Raw genomic sequence first — 25,638 nt, 5'->3', positions numbered from 1 at the left:
TCTTTTTTATTTACATGAAATTCGCTTTTGAAATATCTGTTAAAACTTCGTCAAAATACTCAAAATATATTCTACAAAATGGCAGCTGGCAATGAAAATAGCTTATTGAAATCGACCCTTGAGCTCCTAGCTCAAGAAACTTATGAAACTAATTCTTTGTTACAAACGTTGATAGACTCCTCTTTTAATAATCCGAGTAAAAATGCACCGACTAATGCGAATCTTAACAAAAGAAACTCGTTATGTTTGAGCTCGTCGGATTTGCGACATCATCACCACGGAGATCCACACTCCCACGTTAATCACTCGGCTCTTGGAAATTGCCGAGAAGTGCTGGTGAAGTTTGGGTTTCTGGAAATTTACGAAATCAGCACGAAGTCTCAGAATTTCAATGCTGAAATTCTCATTCAAGTGAGTGAATATTCCCGATTGGTCAATAAAGAAAATCGTCGCAAAATAAAAGAGAGCGATTTATAGTAGGTACCACCACGATCTCAAACAGGGACGGATTTAGGGGGAGGTGTGGAGAGCGGAAAACCCCTTCCCCGCCGCCTCCACAGCCTCTCCCTCCCCTCCTCCAGGGATTCGAGCCCCCCCCCCCCCCCACCAACCAAAGGGTCCCTCTTTGGTCTTTTCTATAACATCCATTTTCGGCCGACCTACTGTAACATTTTTTAAGGGCCTCTTCGAAGCCAGTATACATTAAATTTGAATAGGAGCGCCCGATTTTTGATATCCAAATTTTTATATCCAGATTTTAGATCAAAAATTTCCTAAAAACGGCATTTTTGACCAGTTTTTTTCTTCTTATTTTGCTTGCGGCGCAAAAATTTTGCCAAAAAGGGTCTCTATGCTATTTGAAAAAAGATCGAAAAAAATCATATTGTTCCACTTAAAAAAAGGCCGCTTTTGGTTTCAATAATTTTTCCGAATAAATATTTTGAATATTGAGTTTAAATAAACAAATCACATTGATTCAATCAGTTTTTCAGACTTGAAATTTCGTCCAGTTATAAAATCAAATTTTTCCTACTAAATTATCGAACAAAAAGGAAAGATATTCGAGCTCGATAAAATTTTCGACACTATTTTTAATCATTTTCTGGGTAATTTTTACACCAAGTTTTTAGGGCGTTCACTTTTGGCTTTAGTTCAGACCAAATATAAATAAGGATTGCACATTGGCGATTGAGCCTCAAGTTTGCGTTTTTGCATGCGGGTGAGCTATGCATGCACTATTCTAAACGGGCAAGGTAAACGGCTCGCCTAATACTTTGAGAATATTGTTTTTGATTCTGAAAGCGTGACACCAACAATTTTTTTAAATTTGAAATTTCGTCCAGTTATAAAATCAAATTTTTCCTACTAAATTATCGAACGAAAAGGAAAGATATTCGAGCTCGATAAAATTTTCGACACTATTTTTAATCATTTTCTGGGTAATTTTCACACCAAGTTTTTAGGGCGTTCACTTTTGGCTTTAGTTCAGACCAAATATAAATAAGGATTGCACAGTGGCGATTGAGCCTCAAGTTTGCGTTTTTGCATGTGGGTGAGCTATGCATGCACTATTCTAAACGGGCAAGGTAAACGGCTCGCCTAATACTTTGAGAATATTGTTTTTGATTCTGATAGCGTGACACGAACAATTTTTTTAAATTTGAAATTTCGTCCAGTTATAAAATCAAATTTTTCCTACTAAATTATCGAACGAAAAGGAAAGATATTCGAGCTCGATAAAATTTTCGACACTATTTTTAATCATTTTCTGGGTAATTTTTACACCAAGTTTTTAGGGCGTTCACTTTTGGCTTTAGTTCAGACCAAATATAAATAAGGATTGCACAGTGGCGATTGAGCTTCAAATTTGCGTTTTTGCATGCGGGTGAGCTATGCATGCACTATTCTAAACGGGCAAGGTAAACGGCTCGCCTAATACTTTGAGAATATTGTTTTTGATTCTGATAGCGTGATACCAACAATTTTTTTAAATTTGAAATTAGGCAAATGAAATGGTCATAAGATTATCTTATACCACGCAACTTTTAACACTTATACTTTAACTAAAGTTTATCAAAAAAAAATTTTACAAAAGCTTTTTGAGACTATTTTAAAGACAATCAGAATTTTCAGGGCGTTGACTTGATATACGAGCAATCTTGTTTTACAAAACGACAGAGCCAAACAGCACGCAGCAATTAAATTCACTGATTCCCAACTTTTAGCATGCTATGTTTTCAAAACCAAAAGCTATTACCCTATATTTTAAATCAAAATAAAAGATATTAGTTAATTTTCAGGTATCTTCGAATCTAACACTAGTTAGGCATACAAATTGATTCAATCACATACAAGCAGGCCAGGGATTTAAAGATTGTAGGTTTCAGTTAAAGATTCTCTAATTTTTTAAAAAGTATTTGATGATGTATAATATCGAAAATTTTATCATCAACGTTTTGTTTTAATCATCATCATCTATAATGAGTCAAGGAGTTAGTAATTTTCTTAGTTTTTTTTCTAGCTCGGTATAACTAACGAGCCTAGTCTAATATTGAGCTACTTTTTACCGACTTTGAATATGGTGGCATTTTGCTATAATCTTGATCTGTACCATACAAAGCTCCACATCATAGTATCTGTTTTCTGCTTCATAATTGGCTAGGGTTTAGAGTTTGCCTACCGTCTAGCGACGGTTAGACGAAAAGAATGACGTGAGAATCATACACTACTGGTCGGAGTTCCAAGGACGAACATAGGACTAGTTGTATTGTTCCTACTTTCGATACGAAAGTAAACCGGGTTGACCTCCATACGCCGAAAATGCTTATCATACAATTCCATACAACAAAAATCATTATCATACAATTCCATACATCAAGTGTATGGAGAAAATGCTTGTCATACAATTTTCATACTTTTTCGAAAAACAATATAAAAAAATTAAACCATTTCTGCGGCGTTTTGAGAATAGTTGAACAGACTGGTGACAAAAAAAAACTGAATTAAAATTTAAAAAAAAATGCTTACCATACAATTTCCATATACGACACACAAACACACTAAAAATGGCCCCACAAATTTTTTTGTTTTCTTTTTCAACTGCAAGCCGAATTTCGTACGCAAACAAACATTTTTCGAAAAAAAAAATTTGCATGCAAAATTTAATTTTTTGTGTGCTAACGTAGTCCTGGATACAATAATACTGGCTTGTTTTTTCTTTTCACTTAAATTTTTTTTTCAAAAACGCTGAAAATTCTTATTTCTTTTGTATGGCATGTTTATAAATGCCTTGATCAACGTCTAATAATTTGAAAACTCAAAAATTTATAATAATCATCATTGAAATGTTTTGCCATAAATTAAAAGTTTGTTATTTTTGTTATATCAATTGTGAAACACAGCTCGAAAACAATTCAGGTCGTTTTCTATAAATTGTAAGTGCAAGACTGTCCAAATTTTGGTGCATTGAGTAACCAAGGTCTTTCTCAATTGTGTTTGGTTGCAAACACAACCGAAAACTTTTTGGAAAATAATTTTAGAAACAAAAAATCGATTTTTTGATTTATGGAAAAATACCAATCATACAATTTTCATATATGGAAAAATGCTTATCATAGAGTTTTCATATAATTTTTGTACGTATGAAATTGTATGACAAGAAGTTTCTCATATATGGAAATTGTATGATAAGAAGTTTTGGTCAACCCGGGAAGGGAATATTTGTGCTCGGGGCGGGTTTTTTATCTTAGACCAATTTCGACTTTTTAACTAGCCATTTTTGACGGAGTGTTTCAAATTCATTCAAAAGGTATTGTTGTTTTGAGCTTAATTTTGGAAAGATATTTCACCTTTGATCATTTTTCGTAACGTTATGGCGGTTTGAAGATTGTCATTTTGACCAATTTGGAGCAATTTACGCGCGATATATTTCGCGCTATTAGAGCGTAAGCGGAGATTTAATCCGCCTTGGAAATCGTTTCAAATTGGTTGAAGGAAGGTTTTTTGCCATAATTGATTTTTTAATAGGAGCAAAGTCTATCGCTTTGTACTTAATATGACGTGTGGGGGTATGTTTTCTCAAAGAATCTAAATTTTTTTTTAAATTTTTTCAGTTTTATTTTATTACATTTGATTTTTTCATGACATTACTGCTCCATAGACATTAAAAGGCAGTCAAAACTTTCAGGGCTTCCTTCTGATACAAGCAGTCTTGTTTAAATCAGTATTCGAATCAATAGTTTTCAAACTCTATAATTTACAAAAATTAATTGCATATACAAATCATTGAGCTCAAAATTGTTTCTTTGGGACCATTTATGATTATATGAGGAATTGAATTTAGGACTGCATTGAACATTTTGGGATGAATCAAGCGCTATTTACCAGTTTTTTACAAACGCGTAGTGTGAGTGGGGAAAAAGTCCGCCTCGGAAGTTATACCAAATTGAATTGAGGCCAGCTAAATGGTCCAAAAAAGGCCTAAGTGATCGAAAAATAAATCTTGTTACGCTTGATATTGCGTGTGGGGTGAACATTTGGAATGCAAATTTAGCTTATTTTTGAATTATATCATTTTTTAACCGAAAATTACTTCAGATATTTTTGCTCTGATAATAAGCAGTCTTGTCGAAATCAAAAACACTCGCAACTTCGCAGCTCCTAGTGATTGAGGGGACAGTTGAACAATTGAACCTTTTCAAACGTTGAAAAGTTTGTCTGAGGTATACTTTTTCTGTGGTTCATTGTTCTATAAATTAGAAAAATATCAAAAAAGGTTGACCATTTTCAGCTCCGATGGTTGGATGAGGCCGTGGAGGAATTGGCGGATGAGGAGTTGGATGTCTACTTGCAGTCCTGTTGGCAGCCGGAGGTGCATGTGTTCAACATGGTGAAGGAGGATGTGAGGCGGGAGCAGATATTCGTGTGTGAGGAGGAGGCCATGAACTCCCAGCAGATGATTGTGCTCCGACAGAAGATCAAAGGTAAGCGGTGCTGAAATGTTTTGTGTAAAAGAAACCCTCAAATTTAAACCATTTCTGACATTGGTTTGAGCGCAATCTGCCTTCAAGCCTGAACTCTAACGGGAGGAGGAGAGGGTTTGTTATGTCAATTTTCCATTTCTATTGACCAGATGTTCTTCCTATCCGCCGGAAAAGATATCAACTTAAAAATCTGATGAGATTTGATAAATTTTTTTGACTTTTTTTACCTCTCTTTCAAAATTGCGAGCAATGACAATGAGCACAAATGAGATGAGCTTAGACATTGATGTGCATCTGTTTCCAGGCACTTTCCAGACGAAGATGTTGCTGCATGAGTTCCCTCTGGACTACCAGGAGTTGCCGGTGACTCTCTACTCGAGACTTCCGAGGGATCAAGTGGTGCTAAAACAGGACAATTTTGAGTACTCCTACATCAACAGGGATAATATGAACGACCCACAGGTAACTGTTTTGTAAGATTGCGCATTTTTTTGACAAAATGAAATTCAATGGTTAAGTTGAAATTGCTGTATTTTTCTCAGAAGTTTTGAACCAATTTGGGTTTTGGTAGGCTGGAGGCGGACCTCTCTTCCTCCCTCAGCGATTCAATCCCCTGCAGACCCAAAGGGGATTTTTTTATGTTATCGAGGTTTTAAAATTGGAAACTTGGCCTATTTGGGATGATTAATGCGCGCAGAATTTCAAGATTGCTTCATCACTAACATATCCGACCTATTAATCCGGTTCAGAAATCATTCCCATATATAAATTGAAGCATTTTTATTAATTCAAAAGATTTCATCAGACACTTTAAAAAAAAAAACATTTCGAGGCTTAGGCATGATACGAGCATATTGTTTTCCAGTTTTCAAAGAAAGTAACGGGGTCGGTTTTGATCATAACAATTTCAGCGACCAAAAAATAGCTTTAGGCAAATTTTTTTAATACCCAAATGATCATATTGAAGCCCTGAGTTCAAACCTAAAAGACATTTTACCTGCCATCTTCTGTTATACGTTCTGAGAGTTTGAAAACAGCCTATTTAACCCGCGGGTTGACGTCCATAAAAGAAAAGTGTTTATCATACAGTTTCCCATATGAAATCTACGGAAAAAAGGTTATCCTACAAAATTTATACAAATTTTAAAAGTGTTTAATGATCAAAAATAAGTTTTACGGAAAATATTGTTGCCTGCAAATTTTGATTTTTTGTGTTTATAACGTAGTCCAGGTTGAGTTTTCACCCAAACACGATTTTTTTTGTTTCTTTTGCAAAAATAAAAACAAATTGTACAAAACAGGCTTTTTTCTCAACCACCAAACTTTTCAAACCAACAATTATCTAGCTATATACAAAAAAATACAGTTTTGGTATATAAATCCATGTGAAAATGTTAAAATTAACTTAAATGGCTAAATTGCTATAATCACCAAATGCAGTTTACCAGCGTGGTAACTGCCAGTTACCCTCTGGGTTATCTTATGGCAAAAATCCCGTGTTTAGTGTTTCGGATGAAACACAAAACAGAAAATAAATAAAACTTTTTTGTTCTTCCATTTATGGAAAAAATGCTTATCATACAATTTCATAGTATAGAAAAAATGCTTATCATGGTAATTTCATACAAGTTCGGGGATGCAAAGAATGATAAAAAAGCTCAAACTTTAATTCCGGAGTATGAAAAAAATGCTTGTTATAATATTTGATAAGCTTTTTTTCTCTACCCGGGCCGTTTTGTGAACTATTTTCTGTGCGTTTTTAAAAGTTAGTCTATGTGCAAGTTATCCCGCATTCAAAATTGTTATAAATTGACTTGAAGCGGGTAATAATTTTCCTGTTTTTTTTCCGTTTGATATTGGCTGTTTGGGAGGGAACAAAATAATGATAAAAATTTAAAGTTTAAGTTTCGTACAAAAACTGTTCATAAAAAACTACTTGTCAAAGTAGTAGTTGTTCGAAAGCTGTGATTGATCTGAAACCGTCGAAAAAGTGTTAAGCGCAGTCGCAAAAATCAAGGCATTTAGGGCCACTTATTTATTATACTTGATTTTTTTCCTATAACGATGCTGATTGGTTTAAATTGCTTTTCTATTTAAAGAGCTGGCAACCATTTATCTACCTAAAATTTTCGATTTGTTTCAATTTAAAACTCTTGATCCCTTTTTCCTATCACGATGCTGATTACTTAATATTTTTTAATTTAGGGAGCTTTTAATGAATTGTCAATTTGTTGCTGTGGAAATTAATGTGTTCCCACCACTGAAGGTGAAAAAAGATTTTTCGTCGGGTGTTTTTTAGTTTTTTCAGTTTTATCTGTTGAACATTTTGTTTTCAATGTTGACTCTCATTTTTCTATCCTTCGTCACCTTTACCATTCAAAGAGATTAAGTAACTATTTCTCTTATAGCCATTCATTGCCAATGTAATATATATCTTTGTATCCGTATAATGGTTTTTCTTACCAAACTTTTCATTAACAACAGTGCCATAATTTTGGGAGAACTTTACAAATATTTAGAAATACCCCTTTTTGCATAAATTTTCTGCAACGCAGGCAATTTTGGGGACAGAAAGAACATATCAAGTTTTGCTTTGTTGTGAGTTCAAAAAAAAGTAACGGGGTGATTTTTATAATAACAATTTTAGCGAACAAAAATTAGCTTTAGGCAAAATTTGTTAGTAACCAAATGAACATATTGACAACCTGAGTTCAAACGTGAAAGACTTTTTATCTGCCATCTTCTCTTATACATTTTGAGAGTTTGGAAACAGCCCATTTAACCCGCGGGTTGACGTCCATAAAAAAGTGCTTATCTTACAGTTTCATGTATGAAGTCTAAGGGAAAAAATGGTTCTTCTACAAAATTCATACAAAATTTAGAAAGTGTTTTTTTTAAATCTTTAATGAACGTTTTTGATTTATTTGAAGCTTACAGGTCGTCAAAAAAAAAGATTTTAATTTTTCGATAAAAAAAGGCTTATTGTACAATTTTCAGGTATGAAAAATATAAGACAAACATTTTGTCGTAGAAAAAATCAAATCACCAAAAAAAGAATCTGGGTAACTTTGAAAAGATTTAAATAATTATATGTAAGATGGAAGTCATTTTGGAAATCAAAGACATAATTTTAATTACAGTTGAAAAAAGGCTTATCATATAGTTTTCAAAAATGAAAATTGTATGATAGACCTTTTTTCACAAACAAAAACACAAATTTGAGATAAAAATTTTAGTTCCTTTTTTGTTTGCAAACTTGTTCTTGTGCTCAAATATAAATTTCACGGAAAACAATGTTGCCTGCAAATTTTGACTTTTTGTGTTAATAAAGGATTCCAGATTGAGTTTTCACCCAAACACGATTTTTTTGTTTCCTTTGTTAAAATAAAAATAAGTTGTGCAAAACAGGTTTTTTTCTCAACCACCAAACTTTTCAAACCAAAAATTATCTAAGTCTATACAAAAAGTTATATTTTTGGTGTATAATATCATGTGAAAATGTTAAAATTAACTTAAATGCCCATATTGTTAATCACCAAATGCAGTTTACCAGCGTGCTAACTGCCCTTTACCCTCTGGGTTATCTTATGGCAAAAATCCAGTGTTTAGTGTTTCGGATGAAACACAAAACTAAAACAAAATAAAACTTTTTTGTTCTTCCATTTATGGAAAAAATGCTTATCATACAGTTTCATAGTATAGAAAGAATGCTTTTCATGTTATTTTCATACAAGTTCGGGGATGCAAAGAATGATAAAAAAGCTCAAACTTTAATTCCGGAGTATGAAAAAAATGCTTGTTATAATATTTGATAAGCTTTTTTTCTCAACCCGGGCCGTTTTGTGAACTATTTTCTGTGCGTTTCTAAAAGTTAGTCTATGTGCAAGTTATCCCGGATTCAAAATTGTTACAAATTGACTTGAAGCGAGTAATAATTTTCCAGTTTTTTTTCTATTTGATTTTGGCTGTTTAGGAGGGAACAAAATAGTGATAAAAATTCAAAGTTTTTGTAACCAATTGAACATATTGACGCCCTGAGTTCAAACGTGAAAGACATTTTATCTGCCATCTTCTCTTATACATTTTCAGAGTTTGAAAACAGCCCATTTAACCCGCGGGTTGACGTCCATAAAAAAGTGCTTATCATACATTTTCATGTATGAAGTCTAAGGGGAAAATGTTTCTTCTACAAAATTCCTACAAAATTTAGAAAGTGTTTTTAAAATCTTTAATGAACGTTTTTGGTTTATTTGAAGCTTACTGGTCGTCAAAAAAAGATCATAATTTTTCGATAAAAAAAAGCTTATTGTACATTTTTCAGGTATGAGAAATATAACTCAATCATTTTGTCGTAGAAAAAATCAAATTACTGAAAAACGAATTTGGATAACTTTAAAAAGATCTAAATAATTATATCTAAGATGGGAGTCATTTTGGAAATCAAAGACATAATTTTAATTACAATTGAAAAAATGCTTATCATATAGTTTTCAAAAATGAAAATTTTATGATAGAACTTTTTTCACAAACAAAAAAACAAATTTGAGATAAACATTTTAGTTCCTTTTTTGTTTGCAAATTTGTTCTTGTGCTCAAATATAAATTTCACGGAAAACAATGTTGCCTGCAAATTTTGACTTTTTGTGTTAATAAAAGATTCCAGGTTGAGTTTTCACCCAAACACGAGTTTTTTGCTTTTTTCTCAACAACCAAACTTTTCAAACCAAAAATTATCTAAGTCTATACAAAAAGTTATGTTTTTGGTGTATAAATTCATGTGAAAATGTTAAAATTACCTTAAACGGCCAAATTGCTAAAATCCCCAAATGCAGTTTACCAGCGTGCTAACTGCCAATTACCCTCTGGGTTATCTTATGGCAAAAATCCCGTGTTTAGTGTTTCGGATGAAACACAAAACAGAAAATAAATAAAACTTTTTTGTTCTTCCATTTATGGAAAAAATGCTTATCATACAATTTCATAGTATAGAAAAAATGCTTATCATGGTATTTTCATACAAGTTCGGGGATACAAAGAATGATGAAAAAGCTCAAACTTTAATTCCGGAGTATGAAAATAATGCTTGTTATAAAATTTGATAGTATGGAAAAAGTAATTATTTTGCTATTCTCTTTTCATACACTTATTTTTACCCTGAAATTGTTACCCATAATTGAAAGAGTATGAAAAGCATTTTTTTCATATTTGAAAAATGTATGATAAGCTTTTTTTCTCAAGCCGGGCCGTTGTATGAACTAATTTCTGCGCGTTTTTGAAAATTAGTCTGTGTGCAAGTTATCCCGCACCCAAAATTGTTCCAAATTGATTTGAAAACGCTAATAATTTTCCCGTTTTTTTTCTGTTTGATATAGGCTGTTTGGGATGAAAAGAAACAATGATAAAAGTTCAAAGTTTATGTTTCGTACGAAAACTGTTAAAAAAAACTTTTTGTCAAAGTAGTAGTTGTTCGAAAGCTGTGATTTATCTAAAACCGTGGAAAAAGTGTTAAGCGCAGTCGCAAAAATCAGGGCATTTAGGGCCACTTATTTGTTATTCTTGATCTTTTTTCCTATAACGATGCTGATTGGTTTAAATTGCTTTTCTATTTAAAGAGCTGGCTACCTTTTATCTAACTAAAAGTTTTCGATTTGTTTCAATTTAAAACTTATGATCCTTTTTTTCCTATCACAATGCTCATTAGTTAATATTTTTTAATTTAAGGAGCTTTTAAGGAATTGTCAATTTGTTTCTGTGGAAATTAATGTGTTACCACCTCTGAAGGTGAAAAAAGATTTTTCGTCGGATGTTTTTTAGTTCTTTGAATTTTTACCGCCCAAATTTGGTTATTTCAAATATTTGTCGGAAAGAGTCAAGAAATGTATCGAAACAAACCCAATTTATACGTAATTCGAGAAATTTTATAATTTTCAGCCAAATTTCTATAGTTATCTTCCGATTTTCAGCAAATAAAACGACTGAGCAGACTTGTAAAAGGTGGATAAGCTTTTATTTGAGCCGCAAAAACTTATTTTTCTCCTGTAAAATAGTTTTTTTTTGAATTATTAGCGCTGTCTTGGGGATAAAATTTTAAAAACTTCTGAAAAAAAAAAGAAATTTTAGTTTTTCTCAAATCGATTTTTTTTCATTGTTTAAGAAAACTGTTGTAAAATAAGTGCTAGGTTTTCGTTAGGCTTTCATTAGACCTCTTATTAGACTACGGACACAATTTGAAATAAAGAAACTGTTTTTTTTTGTAGTTATCTGTGCAACTTGCTGTGCAACTTGCTTAGCAACCGGCAGTACTTGTTTTTACAGAACGTTAGTGAAATAGAGTTCGTTGAATGTATACGATAGCAGATAATAAATACTAATTTATTCTAACCTGAATGACTCTACCTTATATACCAACTGCCCTAAATTTATTAGAATTTCAGGACTGGGAGATATTCACTCACGTGGACATTGTTGAAGGCAATCCGAACTGCATCCCACATACCAACTTCTTTCCCAGTGGCAACAATAAGACCGAGGAGAAGAAATCGAAGGCGAAGAAGCCATTGCAAGCATTGGAGTCTGTCAAAGCCATAACCAAGGTATCCTAAAATTACTAATTGATGAATCTTGACCATAAATTGATAGTTGACACGACTAAGGTACATGGAACGCATGTCTGAAAACCATTGCAAACGGATAACTGCCAAAAGATTGATCTTTGTTTATATTAGTAGTATCCTATTAAAAATCAAACCGAACTTTCTGAAAAAATGGATCACAAAATATCATTAAACAATTCAGAAAACTCACTGCCACTTTCGAGATGCTGCAGCTTTTGGACTTTGAAAGTCGAAACATGAGTCAAGCACTTCGATCTGAGAAAACCTTTTAATTGTCTTACCCTTTTTCAGAACCAGATATCTCTAATGGGAAGTGGAAAATCTAAGGAGAAACCTGGCACCAAGCAATCCAGCCAATGTTCCACAATGAGTTCGTTCCTGAGTGCCAGATGTCGCATTAGGAGGAGATCACAATTCTATCTGTTGAACATTTTGTTTTCAATGTTGACTCTCATTTGTCTATCCTTCGTCCCTTTTTCCATTCAAAGGGAGTAAGTAACGTTTTCTCTTATAGCCATTCATTACCAATGTAATATGTATCTTTGTATCCGTATAATGGTTTTTTACCAAGCTTTTGATTAACAACCCAGCCATAATTTTGGGAGAACTTTACAAAGCTTTAGAAATACCCCTTTTTGCATAAAGTTTCTGCAACGCAGTCGATTTTGCGGACAGAAAGAGCCTTTCAAGCTTGCTTTGTTGTGAGTTTTCAATTTTTTCTCTTTTGTAACTTGAAATAATTTTACAGAATTTTTGAGTTTTCATTTCCAATAAGATTTCCATTAAAGTTTTTGAATCTTGATTTCTTGATTTTCAATGAATTCTAAAAAATATCAAACTATTCCCCTTAAACTATTTAAGGGGGGGGGGATTGACTTCGCAGATCAAATCAATACAGCTGCAGCATTAATACTGCCAAGTTTTAAAAGCAGATCTACCTCATAGAGTTTTTCATTTTCAAATATACCCCATGATTTAGTTATGCGTTTACCTGAGATCGGATATAATATCAAAAAAAAATCCAAATTGAGAATATGAGGATGCAAATCTGAGAAGGAACGCATTTGATCACATTTAAAGTTCCGTTGCAAAATTGGTGAAGCAACAAGACTGATTTGTACTGCGAGGCTAATTCGTGAGTGCAGCTCTTTGAGAATTGAATTTTGAAGACTTCCTAAAGTGATTCAATGAGCAGATTTTTGTTTAAGAAAATTAGCAGCATACATAGAAAATCCCGCATCAAAATTTCGAACATTACGAGGCCAAACTTTGCACTGGATAGGCGCGCAATTTGGTGTCTGTAGGCCAGTGGAATGCAGAGACAAGTATTTAAACATTTTCCAAAATGCAAGTGGACTCCACATACAAAACTTCCGTGGTTTCTATGTACAAATACCTGTATCGCAATTTTTGTCGGCACATTTGTTTTCTCAGATTCCGGAACTAACGAATGTGGCTAGTTGTTCTGGATTTCACAACGGCAAGCAAATTCCGCAAAAGGAACGTAGATTCCACAATTTTAAGTCCAACTCGCAAAATTTGAAGAGTATTCCAAAATTTGAGAGAAGTCCTCAAAATCTGAGCGAATTTTGCATTTTTGTAATTGAATTAAACTGAACCAGTTCTTGCGTATAAACAATCAAAAACTAGAGCTAAATTTTTTATATAGCAAATGTGGAATTTAAAAGCAATTACTTAACCATTGTCAGCAAAATCCACGAACAAATCTTAATTCATTGGTGAACTAAATTGTGAATCTTTTAGTATTTAGGATTAATTTCCCACCAGGAAGCAACTTTTGGGGTCATAGTTTTGGAAAGACAACACCTCATCACCGATTAAAAAATTGTTTGGGTTTGAGGGGTTTGAAAGGGTTAGGAATAAAATCATTATCTGGGATTAGTGGTATGGTTGAGAGTGATTTCAAAACATGAGGGCAGTGTTTGATATGAGATTATATAAAGAGTTCAAGTCATGAGGGCAGTATTTGAGGAACAAAGATAGCTGGTTGATGTGCAAGTACCACAGGAATTCAAGACCACAGTTATCTAAAATACAGAAAAATATATAGATTTAAAAATAAATGAATGTTTCAAACGGAAAAAAATGAAGAACAAAGATACCTGAAATGGGACGCAAAAAACCAACCTACGTCATAGTTCCTTTTACCCCTTTTATGCGTGGTCGTAAAATTTTGGATGTACTAATTACGTCATTCATGTTACAGTTTAGTAAAAAATTATAACAAATATGTTTGGTAAAAACTCGAATTACGTAAACTTTTAAATTTTTAATTTCAAAACTAAAATGCAACGTATCTTTTTGACTAATGACGTTTTCTCGGGTTTTCTGGGCTGTAAATTTCACGAAACTTTTTAGCCGGAAATTATTTTATATTTATTATAGTGGAGTGCAGTTCAGAGTGGGAACGACACTGACTCTTCTGCTGACGACGTTCACCTTCCGTAGCATGATCTCATCCCTTCTTCCATCCACCTCCTACTTCACCCTCCTCGACAAGGTCAGACACAGGTCAAAGGTCATGAACATAATAGGACCCCAAAAAAAATAATTTTTGTGCACTACTTTACTGCTCGTTTTGTCAAGATATCAAGTTGAATCATAGCAACTAAGCTCATGCTTGAACTCTGGGTCAAACTATCCTCCGCCAAACCCCCCCCCCCCGCAGTTCAAGTTCAATTTGGCTTACTATTGCTTAGCGCTGTGTGTAAAGTATTATATTCTGATGTTCTGAAATTCAAGAATATTCCAATTGAAAAGCAAGTTTGCATCCAAAAACCCTAAAATTATTCTATGTTAATATTAACCGAAGTTTCTTCTACGAAATCAGTAGGACTTCAGGATCAAGTTAACATCCTCCCCCCAAATAGACCAAGTTAAGATCCTCCACCCCATCGTTCAATATAAATTAAATTTGCTAAGCACTGCGTGTGAAAAGCTCAATTCTGTTTGGCTGAAAATTCCCACTTAGAACCAAGTTAACATCCTCCCCCTAAAGGTATTTGGGGAGAAGGATGTTAACTTGGTCCGGACTGCAATTGATCAAAACATATCCTGGACGAGTACACTTGTAAATAATTGATGTGGCTCCTTGCTGGACTTTAAGCAGTCAGTGAGCCTACCTGTCTTATTAACCTACGACTTGACCGTGTAACTTTCCTCGGGAAAAGCATATAAACTGAACAGCTCAGCTTATCACTTATTCAATAGCTGCAGTCCGACTATCTAAAGCCTCTCTCAAAACAATCAATGCGCTCTAAGTTAAGATAATTCGTCAAACTTGGTTAAATTTGGTGTTTGAATCAAGATTAAGAGTGAAGACTTCGAGTGCGATGCGTTTTAAGACTTAATAATTGATGTATGATGAAGTTTTCCTTGGATATATGAATATGCTGGTACCATGAAATAGTTGAATAAAATAGTTTTAAGTAGGCATGTCGATCAACAAGCTATTATTTATCTGACTTTAAAGGAAAAGGACGGAATGTTTATGCTAGTGCAGGACTTTTCTTCCGACAATTTTTGACCTTAACTGGAAAATTTTGACGGAACTTTTTTTGCAGTCTGAAAGATATTGAGGCTCTCGCACTCTGCTCCCCGTTTCATTTGCAATTTTACAAAATTGATTTCTCAATATCATAACTTATTGAGATTTTGTATGGTGAACAAAAGCATTGTTGTGAACCTATTTTTTCTCATAGCTTCCATCGCAACAACACGCATTTAACACGGTAAATTACCGTGGAATTCAAAGCTGAAATGTGCTCAGGGGGTAAAAACTAGCCGGTTTTGATTGCTTGAGCTCAAAATTTATTTAAAAAATTATACCATCTGAAGAAATTAGCATCTTGAGCTTGGAGGTTTTAGATTCGCTGTCGTTGCGTGCGGGTGATGTATCATTTCTTTGCCCAGAAAACATTCAAAACTAAAAGTGTGTAGTTTTTAAACAGAACCACACCAACAGGTCTCGATAAGGAAGAGGTCTCTTGTATCATTTATCTAATGGATAAACAGTGGTCCGACAGAAAAAAAAGAGCCCGGGTTGAGGTTTCGACTTTATGTTTTGACCGAAGTGGTCGAACCAGATGCCATTGTGCGCCGAGCCAAAAAAAAGCCATAGTCGCGCCGGGCCTATAGTCGAACTGGATCGCAATATAAAGTCCAGTTGGTTCGAATCATGAAATTGGACTGGGTCGAAATATTAGATCGAACTTGTTCGAAACAAAAAGTCGAAGTGGGTCGAAACATTAAGTCAAACTGAAATTTGACATTAAAAGTTTTGTCTAGTTTTTTGCTTGGAAACTTTAAACAAGCAATTTGCAAAAAAAATTCAATGAAAGCTTAAAGTGCAGTTACCTAGACCAATGAACTTGCTGTAGGCCTACACATGGTCTCAAAGTAAAAATCTAAGCAAAGTTTACATGGTAACACCTAAAATGTGGGTACCAGAAAACTGAAAGCTAAAAATTTCAAATAAATTTTTATAGGATTTAAATAGAATTAAGAAAAAAAGACTACTAAAAGACAAACATTACTTCCCTTAAAGCTACAATAGAAAATTTATATTATGTTGAATTTTTTGCTTATAAAACTTTTACAAAATGCAAATTGCGAGACAACACGTGATGAATGGATTTTTGATGTGCAGTTAGTTAGATCAACATATTGGCTGATAATATACAAGACCGCAATGAGAAGGCCTACGCATGGTCCCAAAAAAATCAAAGCAAAACTTCTAGGGCAGCTATTTGGGTGGATGATACTTTTTTATCAAAGCTTTCTCCGTATTCGCCATATTGACTCACCGACTGCTTGTCGAAACAGTCGTTCTCCGTAAAAAAAACCCATCAGCTTGCATTTTGGTCAGTTCGATTGAGAATGCTTGATCTCAACTTATAAACATGGTCTCCATAAGTTTCATACTCATCGTTAATTTGGAGAAAAAAAATTGGTAAAAGACTTCATACCGAGATTTTCGATTGTGTTACTGTTTTTGTAGTTGATTTGATCATCGAAAAAAAAAAAACTCCAGGTTGCGGTGTTTTTAAACATCCTTAACATCTCAAAAGAATTTAATCATCTTGAAGTTTTTTGGGCTGTTATTTGAATACAACAAAAACTAAAAGTTTTTGAGTATCATTAAAAAACTCCTTGAAAAAAACTCTCAAAAGAATTCAATCATCTTGAAAAACTCCCTTAAAAAACTCTCAAAAGAATTCAATCATCTTGAAGTTTTTTGGGCTGTTATTTGAATACAACAAAAACTAAAGTTTTTGAGTATCATTAAAAAACTCCTTGAAACCGAAAACCGGTAATTTCTAGTCTCTTTTTCTGTGAAGCAAGCATCCAAAACCATGAGACCTACTCTCAGCTGTATTACTTATACTGAAAAAATGTTTTATCACTCTCTTTCTTCCACAAATATGTATACTTAAAATTCACGCTTGGTTAAAACTATATGTTGCAATCTTAGGAGTTACTTTTGCATTTTTCTTTTCCATTATTTTTTTTTCGTTTTTTTTGGTTACTGCTTTTTTTTCAAAATGGTGTTCAAGAATCAATTATTTTTTATTTGTTATTTTTGTTCATTTACTATTACAGTTACTGTTGTACCCATTCTATAGCATAAACACTTAAAAATTTAACGTGCCGAAATGTCAAATTGCCATATTTTTGGGAGATTTTAATTTTTTTTGTCATCAGAGGTTAAACTACATCTTCAAACAATTAACGGGAAAACTGAGCAATTAGACAACTCGTTCTAGAAGAAAATTTAGAATTTTTTACACTTCACTTTACAAAAAAAAGCTGTCTCACTTGCTCAATATTGCAAAGTAAACTTTTGGCACGTTAAAAAAGCGCGGAAAATTTGTTTAAATTAGCAAAAATGCAACTTAAGCAGCAAAACTGCCAGCAGTGAAAAACAACATACACCTTTTGCTTTAAAATAAAATGATTATAATATGCATTATAGTTCCCAAAATTATTACATGCATTATTCAAACAGTTTACAAAACGGCCACCCAATGGAACATAAATCCGTTTCTAATGTTTTCATTTCTTTGTTTCAGATGTCGCAGAGAAAACTTTAACTTATTTTATAGTCACTTTGCGCATGTAGTTTTTTAGCTGAGCTGAAAATTAGATTTTTGTCTACTTATATACTTGAAGACAAAATACTAATTTTCAGCCTAAATAGATCACTGCTTGAAAGCGTTTGAGTTAAAGAGCATGCCAAATATCTTAGAGCATACTCCAAGACATTTGGCGGGGCTAGGTTTTTTACCAGACAGATTTTTCGCCAGACCATCTATTCACCAGAAAAGCTATAATATAGACCGGGGCAGTACAACAAGGCCGAAGTACAACAGGGCCAAAAAATTGTTGTTCAACAGTATCAAAAATTGTTTTGACTACTGTTTTCACTGGTCCCAAATCACTAAAAAGTAAATTAATTCAATTCGACGGAAGTTGAAAAGTCAAAAACAGCCATTTTAAATGATGCGCGCTTGTTAAAGAACAAATTTCTAAGAGCGCAGCGTCATAATTTTTTCTGAACAAACAATGACTTCAGCAAATTAGGAATTTTTCTTCTCGGTTTCGCTCACAAACAAATTATAAATCGTATATCTTGTCAACAATTCGAAAACAAAGCTCAAAATTTCAAATATCCCCGGTTTTTGGCACTGTTGAACTCATTATCAGCTTGGGCACTGTTGTATCTTAGCACTGTTGAACGCACCAACTTAGACTTTTTAACATAGACTCGACAAACTAAATTGATTGACAGTTGTAATGAGACCGTTTAGTCTGATTAATGACCATATTTTCACAGTTTCATACCGAAGTTTTGTTTGTTCTAACGACTTCATAACCTTATTTTTATTGAATTTTTCCATTGTGGTGTGGTAAATAGTCGGTCTGGCAAAAGATGGGTCTGGTAAAAGACCTAGCCTCGCTAAAGGTCATAGCGTATACTTTAAGATTTTTTTGCATGCTTTTCAACAAAAACGTTTTCAAGCAGTGATTTATTTGAGTTGAAAACTAGAGTGTTTTCTACTTTTATGCTTGTAGAATAAATTCATATTTTCAGCCCAATTAAATCACTACTTGAAACATTTTGTTAAATAATCTGCAAAATATCTTAGAGCATACTATAAAATATGTGGCGGGGCTAGGTCTTTTATCAGACCGACTTTTTGCCTGACCGACTTTTTACTAGACCACAATGCAAGAGTTCAGTTAAAATATGATTAAATTAGGGAAAAATTCAAAAAGGAAGCGGTTAAAACAAACAAATTTAAAACAAACAAATTTAATCACATTAAACGGTGTCATTGCATCTGTCAATAAATTTCGTTTTTTTTTGTGTATATGCTAAGAAATCTCTGTCAGTACGTTCATCCATGCCAGAATAAACAAAACCGAAACTGATGGTGTGTCAACAATGCCAAAAATTGAGGATAATTGATAATTTTGGGTAGTTTTTGGAAACTGTTAGCAGTTTTTTTGAAAGCTAATTTGTTTTGGAGCGAAACCGAGAAGAAAATTGACAATTTGCTGAGCTAATTGATTGTTCAAAAAAAGTTAATTTTCAACTTCCGTCGAATTGAAGTAATTTTCTTGTCAGTGATTCGGGATTAGTTAAAACAGTTTTCAGAACAATTTTCGGCATCGTTGAACAACATTTTCTTTTTCGAGCACTGTTGTATTTGGCACTGTTGTAGTACCCCGGTCTATGCTATAGCTTTTCTGGTAAAATGTCGGTCTGGTAAACTGTCAGTTACCATATTTGGCATGCTCTCTAACAAAAACATTTTCTTTTTTAAAAAATATTCTCTGTTGGAAAATGAACAGGCTCAGAACCTATGCTTACTTGTGCAAAGAACCGTTTATTCTTAGTAAACAAATAATTAGTTTTTTTTTTCAGTACCTGTTGGGGCAGACCACCTACCTGTCTGCAATGGTAGTGAACTACGGGTGTCTGGTGGTGGTGTACCGCAAGTGTGGGGACTCCTTAAGTTTCAAAGTTGAGATGATAGTGCTTCTTATCGTACTCACACTTCAATTCAGTCTCCACGGGTACCTTCTAAACAGGTAAACTTATTTTTATTTACGATAAGAAAACATCTGTTCAAAGCAGCAAAAATATACTCCTACAAAGAATCGTGAGATTTCGAATTTTAAATAGGCTTTTTTTCCTTCTTCTTTGAGCTCGCCCCTGCTTGATTTCAAGTAAGCCTGGCGAAACTTTTCACGAAACAACTTTTTGAAGCCACACACATTCATCTGCTAAACTAGAATAATTAGAATAAACTGAGGATAATTTGTTTTTGATCAGATTGCACTTACAATTATCGCATGCTAATAGGCATATACATGCTTATCGGTACGTCACTATGGAGAATTTATGACCAAATAGCACTCCGTGTTTCAATTAGAACCAATTTTGAGATAATTCTTCAAGCATAACTAATTCTTCTAATTCTTGTTGCTCTTTCAGCAAGATATTAAAAGATTTAGGACATTTAGGACAATAAGGAGATTTTGTTTTTTTTTCGTTAAAAAAGCCATTTTAACAAATTAAAGTATATCACGTCCTTGTTTTTGTTTTCCGTTTTTGAAAACCACGTGTAGATATATGTTCTTCGGATGGATTTAAGTGAGTGGAAATCTTTCCAACAAAAACTTATCAACCAGATCTGAGCATTTTAAAATATTGCTTATTTCAGATATTGTCCAGACATGGTGAATGTTTCGTTTTGACATGGTAATGTCTGAATCAAGACTGAAGCAGGTATGGATTTGGTCACAAAGCAGACCTTCTCAAGGCCTGATTCAGACCTGGAACATGTATGGGTCAGATCTGCTCAGATAGGAACCAGATCTGCACCAGATCTCACCCATATATCTTCCAGGTCTGAATCAGGACTTGAGCAGATATTCATTTGTGATAGAATCGATGCCTGCCTCAATCCTGACTCAGGCATGTCCAGGTCCAAACGAAATATGCACCATGTCTGAACAAGATCTGAGTTAGGCAAGATTTTAAGATGCTCAGATCTGAATTCCAAATTTTTGTAAGGTACGGGTAACAACTTAATTGTATGAAACAACTTACAGTCTTTTCAAAAAAAGCCAATACATAACTGATTGTTTTTTCAAGATTGAACAAAAAACTTCCAAATCCGCAAGCAAAAGCTGAAATTTTTATTATGCAAAAACAAGTTCATTTTCATATTACAGTTTCAATTAAAGTAAAAAAAAGGAGTGAGTTTTTTCAAATAGTTTTTGATATTATGATTTCAATACAACTTTCAAGATTATTAGTAACAAAAACTAGCAACAGATATCAACAATAAAAAGTACCAAAAATTCTACTACAGAAAGAATCCCCGACTGATTTTATGCTTCGGATTATAATTGTATTTTATTAAAACATTTGCTAAAACCGGCTCTTACTGTGTGTATTTTGTAAAATATTTGTCTATAATTTCGATCTAAATGTCTTGAATAATTTTAATATTAGTGTACTTTAGCAAGAGCGCGGGTGGCTCACATTTCACAATTGAGAAGAAGGTCGCGAGAGACTTAAAAAACAAAAATACTCATCTCTAGAAGATTTTTTTTGGAGTTTAAATTCATTCCTTTAAAATATGGAAAAAACCAAATGGGCAGTTTGAAAAAAATCAATGAACTCAAATAAACAGAAAACAACTTTTTTTCCCAGAAAACCTCAACATGCGAAATTCCAAGAAAAAAAGTGGGTCCTTAACTCCCTTTGAATTTCGAAACGAATTTCTGACTTGATTGACACTTCTTTGCTAAAAATCAACTTTTTTTGAAAAAACTGGATTCAAAGTTTTTATTCCGCTGGTAAATCTAAAAAAGAAATTTTACTTTCGATTCTAGAAGTCGTTCACGTTGTTTTGGCGCCTTTTTCAAGTTCCTATTTGGCGAGCGAAATTTACCTAACTTTCAGAAGCAGATGAATTTACAATGAATTCAAAACGTGCATATATACCTAAGTCAGGGGCAGATTTAGGGGGGGGGGCGGGGGGGGCGGACGCCCCCTCCTCAGGGATTCGAACCCCTGCCAACCCAAAGGGTCCCCCCTTTGGTACTTTTTAAGAAATCCATTTTTGGCCGACCGACCCTAAAGTTTTTCTAAAGGCGCCTTCGGCGCCAATATATACTAGTTTTGAGGGGGAGCGCGCGCCAAAAAAACGCGTTTTTTTGTCAAAATTTTCCAAAAAGTGCCCAAAAACGGCTTTTTTGACCTGTTTTTTCAAAAAACTGCCTGCGGCGCAGAAAATTTGGCCAAAACAGGGTCTTTTTTTTCGCTATGAGAGAGCTCGGAAAATCAATCTGATCGACCTAAAAAAAAAAAAGGTCGTCAAAATTTTCGAAAATCCGCCCCCCCCCCCCCCCTCGAGAAAATCCTAGATCCGCCTCTGACCTAAGTCCTTTCATAAATGCATTAAGGTGTATGATTGCATGCACATCTGTAGTTATTAGAGCATTTTAAGACTTTTTTATGACAAAAAACATGCAATGAACATAAAAATTTCAAAAAAAAATATCAAGACCTATATAAAAGAAAATCCTTTGAAAAAAAAACAAAAAAATCACCCAGACCTTTATAAGAGTTTTCACTTTGTTCATCGACTCTTAATATAGGGTGCAGAAATAGAAAAAATGAAAAAAAAACAAATGGAAGCGTACAATTTTCAGTTGAGCAAAGTAATCGAAGTTCGGAGTTACTTAACATAAATTTTGTCGGGTAATCATTCATGATTAGTTACAGGGTAAAAATCATTGGTTGATACCGTTTTCATTATTAGTTGCAATAAGAACTGCTCGTGTTCCTACTATGGTAATTGTGCAGCTTCAATGAAATAATTGCCAAAGTTGATCGAGATATTTTCAAAGAAAATTTACTCGTTTACCTGAAAATGTACAATCTAAAAACATTTTGAATATCAATAGTTTTTTTTTAAAATTAGTGAGTGGTTGCATCTCAACATCTTGAAACATCAGCTAAACAAGATTCCAGAATACTAATGACAAAAAAAAATAGAATTTTTATTAAAAACACTCTTAGCATAAAAGTTTCAAAAGTATTTGTATGTTTCACAAAACTTCTAATAACAGGGTGAAATTTTGAACGTTTCAACTGTTTTTTTTTTGTTTGAACGTTGTGACGTTGCGTCGTATTAGGACTAATTTGATAGACTCAATTCAATTCGCCGCTATAAACACGGGTTAATAGAAAGATAAAAATTTAGCTTCATTTTAATTATGCCTAGTCAAGTCAAATCGGCAATTCGTAAACCCTACAATAACTTCTCAGGAGCTTTTTTGCAAATATTTTGTTATTTTGAGGCCAAGGTATACAAAGTTTTCAGACTGAATAAAAAGTTTGGTTCGAAAACTGCTAGTTAAAGAGTCAAAGTTTGTCTGCAGAAAAAAAAACTGGTCAAGTTCAATTGCGTTAGGATTAGTGATGATATGTTACAGTATGTGCCTTTTCAAGTTCAAAAGCTGAATCGTTCTTTTTTATATCTCGAACAGTACTTAAAGGCAAATAAATTTGAATTTTGGATCAAAATAATTTATGGCAGAGTTTTGAAGTTGTCACCTTGTAATTTTGCTTCGGATTAGTTTGTAAACCAAAAAAACTCTTCTCCACTTTTTTTAGAAATCGACCAAAAAACTTGGGAATTGAATTCATATTTTTTGGTTTTCAGGTTTTTCACTAGAAGAAGAAAGGCAAAAGTTTTCATTAGAGATTGCGAAAAGCGTTACGAGGAGCAAGTGAAAAACATCCTTTCTCAAGGACCTCGACGAAGGTTCTCGACTTTCACAGAGAAAGCCAACAGGACTTTTGTGAAGGACTCGTTGAGTTTCGGAAGCCTGACTAACAGCGGCCGGGAATCGTATAGCAGTTATATTGAGTCGTCGCCCCCGTCGCGGTCACAGTCTCAAAGTCAGAATAAAACGATTAGCGAAGGAGCGACGCTGGAAATTGAACCTGACTCAGAGAAATTTGAGAATGGATCAAGCGCAGTGAACAAAAGTGTGCGATTTCCCATTGCGACTGAAAGGATGGATCAATAAAAAAATGATTTTTTCGAGTTTACTTCGATTTTGTGAATTTTTGTATTGCACAATTTGCCTAAAATTTTACCAGAAACAAAAACTTGCGCTAACAAAAAAAACAGATTTCCGAGGATCAAAAAATTTTAACAACTGTTTTAAAATTCTTTTTTTTTTAAATTGCTCAATGATTTCACTCTGCTCATTGTATATGTGCTATTCTATCAATTGTATTTGATGTAAATGTTTTATTGTGAGCAGTATAAGTTGTTGAATAATGTAGATTTATTTAAACAGATCAAAAAATTATAAGTAAAATTCCTGAGAGTTTTCTGAGAGAGAATCTACTCAAAAAAAAATAAGAATAATTGTGTTTCAAATAGCTCGGGTTGACCAAAATGTGCAACCATACGTCGCACCATGCATGGTTCCATGCGAGCCATGAAAAATTGCCGGCGTATTTTTGTGTTCAAATAACACATTTTCCATGCATGACGCGACGTATGATTCCACATTTTTTAAAGTATGGGGGACTTCAAATTAGACAAAATTGATACTTTTACTAGGGATGTTGATAGTTTATATGTCACCATGGAAGCTTGCAATGTATGGCTACTATGGTATCATGCATGGCGCGACGAATGGTTACTATGGTACCATGCATGGCGCGACGTATGGATACCATGGAAACATATATGGCGCTACATATGATTGACAAAGAACCATATTTGGTGCGACATAGAAACTGAGTAATCAAATAAATTCAATATTCTCGTGGGCATCCAAAAAGTGCTCTGAACGACCTCAAAGAACGACGCTAAAAGTTATAAAGTAAATAAAATCAATAGGCCGGCAGAAAATGTTAAGTTTGGTTTTATATATTAAAAAAAAACTTTTTTTTCGATGTTAGAACTGTTTTAAATATTTGATTGTTTTACTATTGAATAATTATCCTAATTTAAAACTATGTTGTGATAATCAGAAACGGTCCGTTGAAGCAGAATTCTGTTTTTACTCCTGTTCCATGATGTGCCCAAAAAATTGTTCCGAAATGAAAAATTTAAAAAAAAATCAAAATTTTTTTTTTTCACTTTTCTTTACACGTTTTTTGTCCAAAAGTGTTTTCTCAGCTTACTTGTCAATATTTGAAACTGCAATCACACCCCAAAATTAAATGACAAAATTTGGTATTGGTTGTGATATCGCATGCTCAATGAAAGTTGTTTTTGTATGGAAACATCATTTCCATAAATAGCACCATATATGGTGCGACGTATGGTTTGCATGGTGGAAAAAAATTAAAATCTAATAAAAGTGTATTTTGCACTACAGATACTTTTTCTCAGTCATTTTGTCAATTAACCTCTATTTTTACGGTTTTCTAGAGAAAAAAAATATGGTGAAAAATCTCTTCCATACGTAGCACCATATATTTGCGACGTATGATTTGCATGGTGAAAATTTTTAATATTTTACCAACAGCTTGCATAATGATGAGAAACCATTTTAATACTAATCTACTCCGTTAAAAAGCTATTTTGAGGGTTTTGGAAACCAACGTTTGTGCTACGCATGATTAGTCATTTTCCATACAAATCATGCATGGATAATAAACAAAAAGAAATTTTTTTTTCTAAAATTTGAAAATTTTTATGAAATCATCGCCCCACAAGCCATATAAAGTACAAAAGGATAAACTTCGCTCCTTGTAACAAAACAATTATGGCAAATAAGTTTCTTTTCACCAATTTGGAACGGTTTCTAAGACGGATTAACTCTCGGCTTACGCGTTAATTGCGCGAAATATACAGTGCTGATTTAAATTAACCGGACAAAACGCGTTAAACTTGAAATTTAAAACCCGTTTTTCACACATTGGGTTGAGCTTAGGTAAAACGTTATGAGGTCACAACTTGCTTAAA

At 33.6% G+C, this 25,638-nt stretch overlaps 1 protein-coding gene across 1 annotated transcript; it reads left to right on the top strand.

Moving 5' to 3' along the window:
- On the top strand, window positions 1-23,866 carry LOC134839518 (uncharacterized). The gene is made up of 8 exons (XM_063855096.1): window positions 1-411; window positions 4,790-4,982; window positions 5,287-5,444; window positions 11,417-11,575; window positions 11,888-12,087; window positions 14,003-14,117; window positions 19,548-19,714; window positions 23,368-23,866. Exons 1-8 carry the CDS (start codon window positions 79-81, stop codon window positions 23,735-23,737), a joined length of 1,695 nt encoding a protein of 564 aa, XP_063711166.1. The 5' UTR covers window positions 1-78; the 3' UTR covers window positions 23,738-23,866.
- The last annotated feature ends 1,772 nt before the right edge of the window (window positions 23,867-25,638 follow it).

Source organism: Symsagittifera roscoffensis, chromosome 2, assembly GCF_963678635.1.
Source record: "Symsagittifera roscoffensis chromosome 2, txSymRosc1.1, whole genome shotgun sequence".
NCBI lineage: Eukaryota > Metazoa > Xenacoelomorpha > Acoela > Convolutidae > Symsagittifera > Symsagittifera roscoffensis.
Note: the sequence above shows the minus strand (reverse complement) of the source record. Positions and strands in the feature narration are given on the sequence as shown.

Bases quoted from the DNA above. Each gene is read 5' to 3' on its own strand.
- LOC134839518 (XM_063855096.1), top strand. From the start codon at position 79: ATGGCAGCTGGCAATGAAAATAGCTTATTGAAATCGACCCTTGAGCTC. The intron at 5,445-11,416 runs GTAACTGTTTTG...TTAGAATTTCAG, and splicing joins ATAATATGAACGACCCACAG to GACTGGGAGATATTCACTCA. The intron at 11,576-11,887 runs GTATCCTAAAAT...ACCCTTTTTCAG, and splicing joins CTGTCAAAGCCATAACCAAG to AACCAGATATCTCTAATGGG.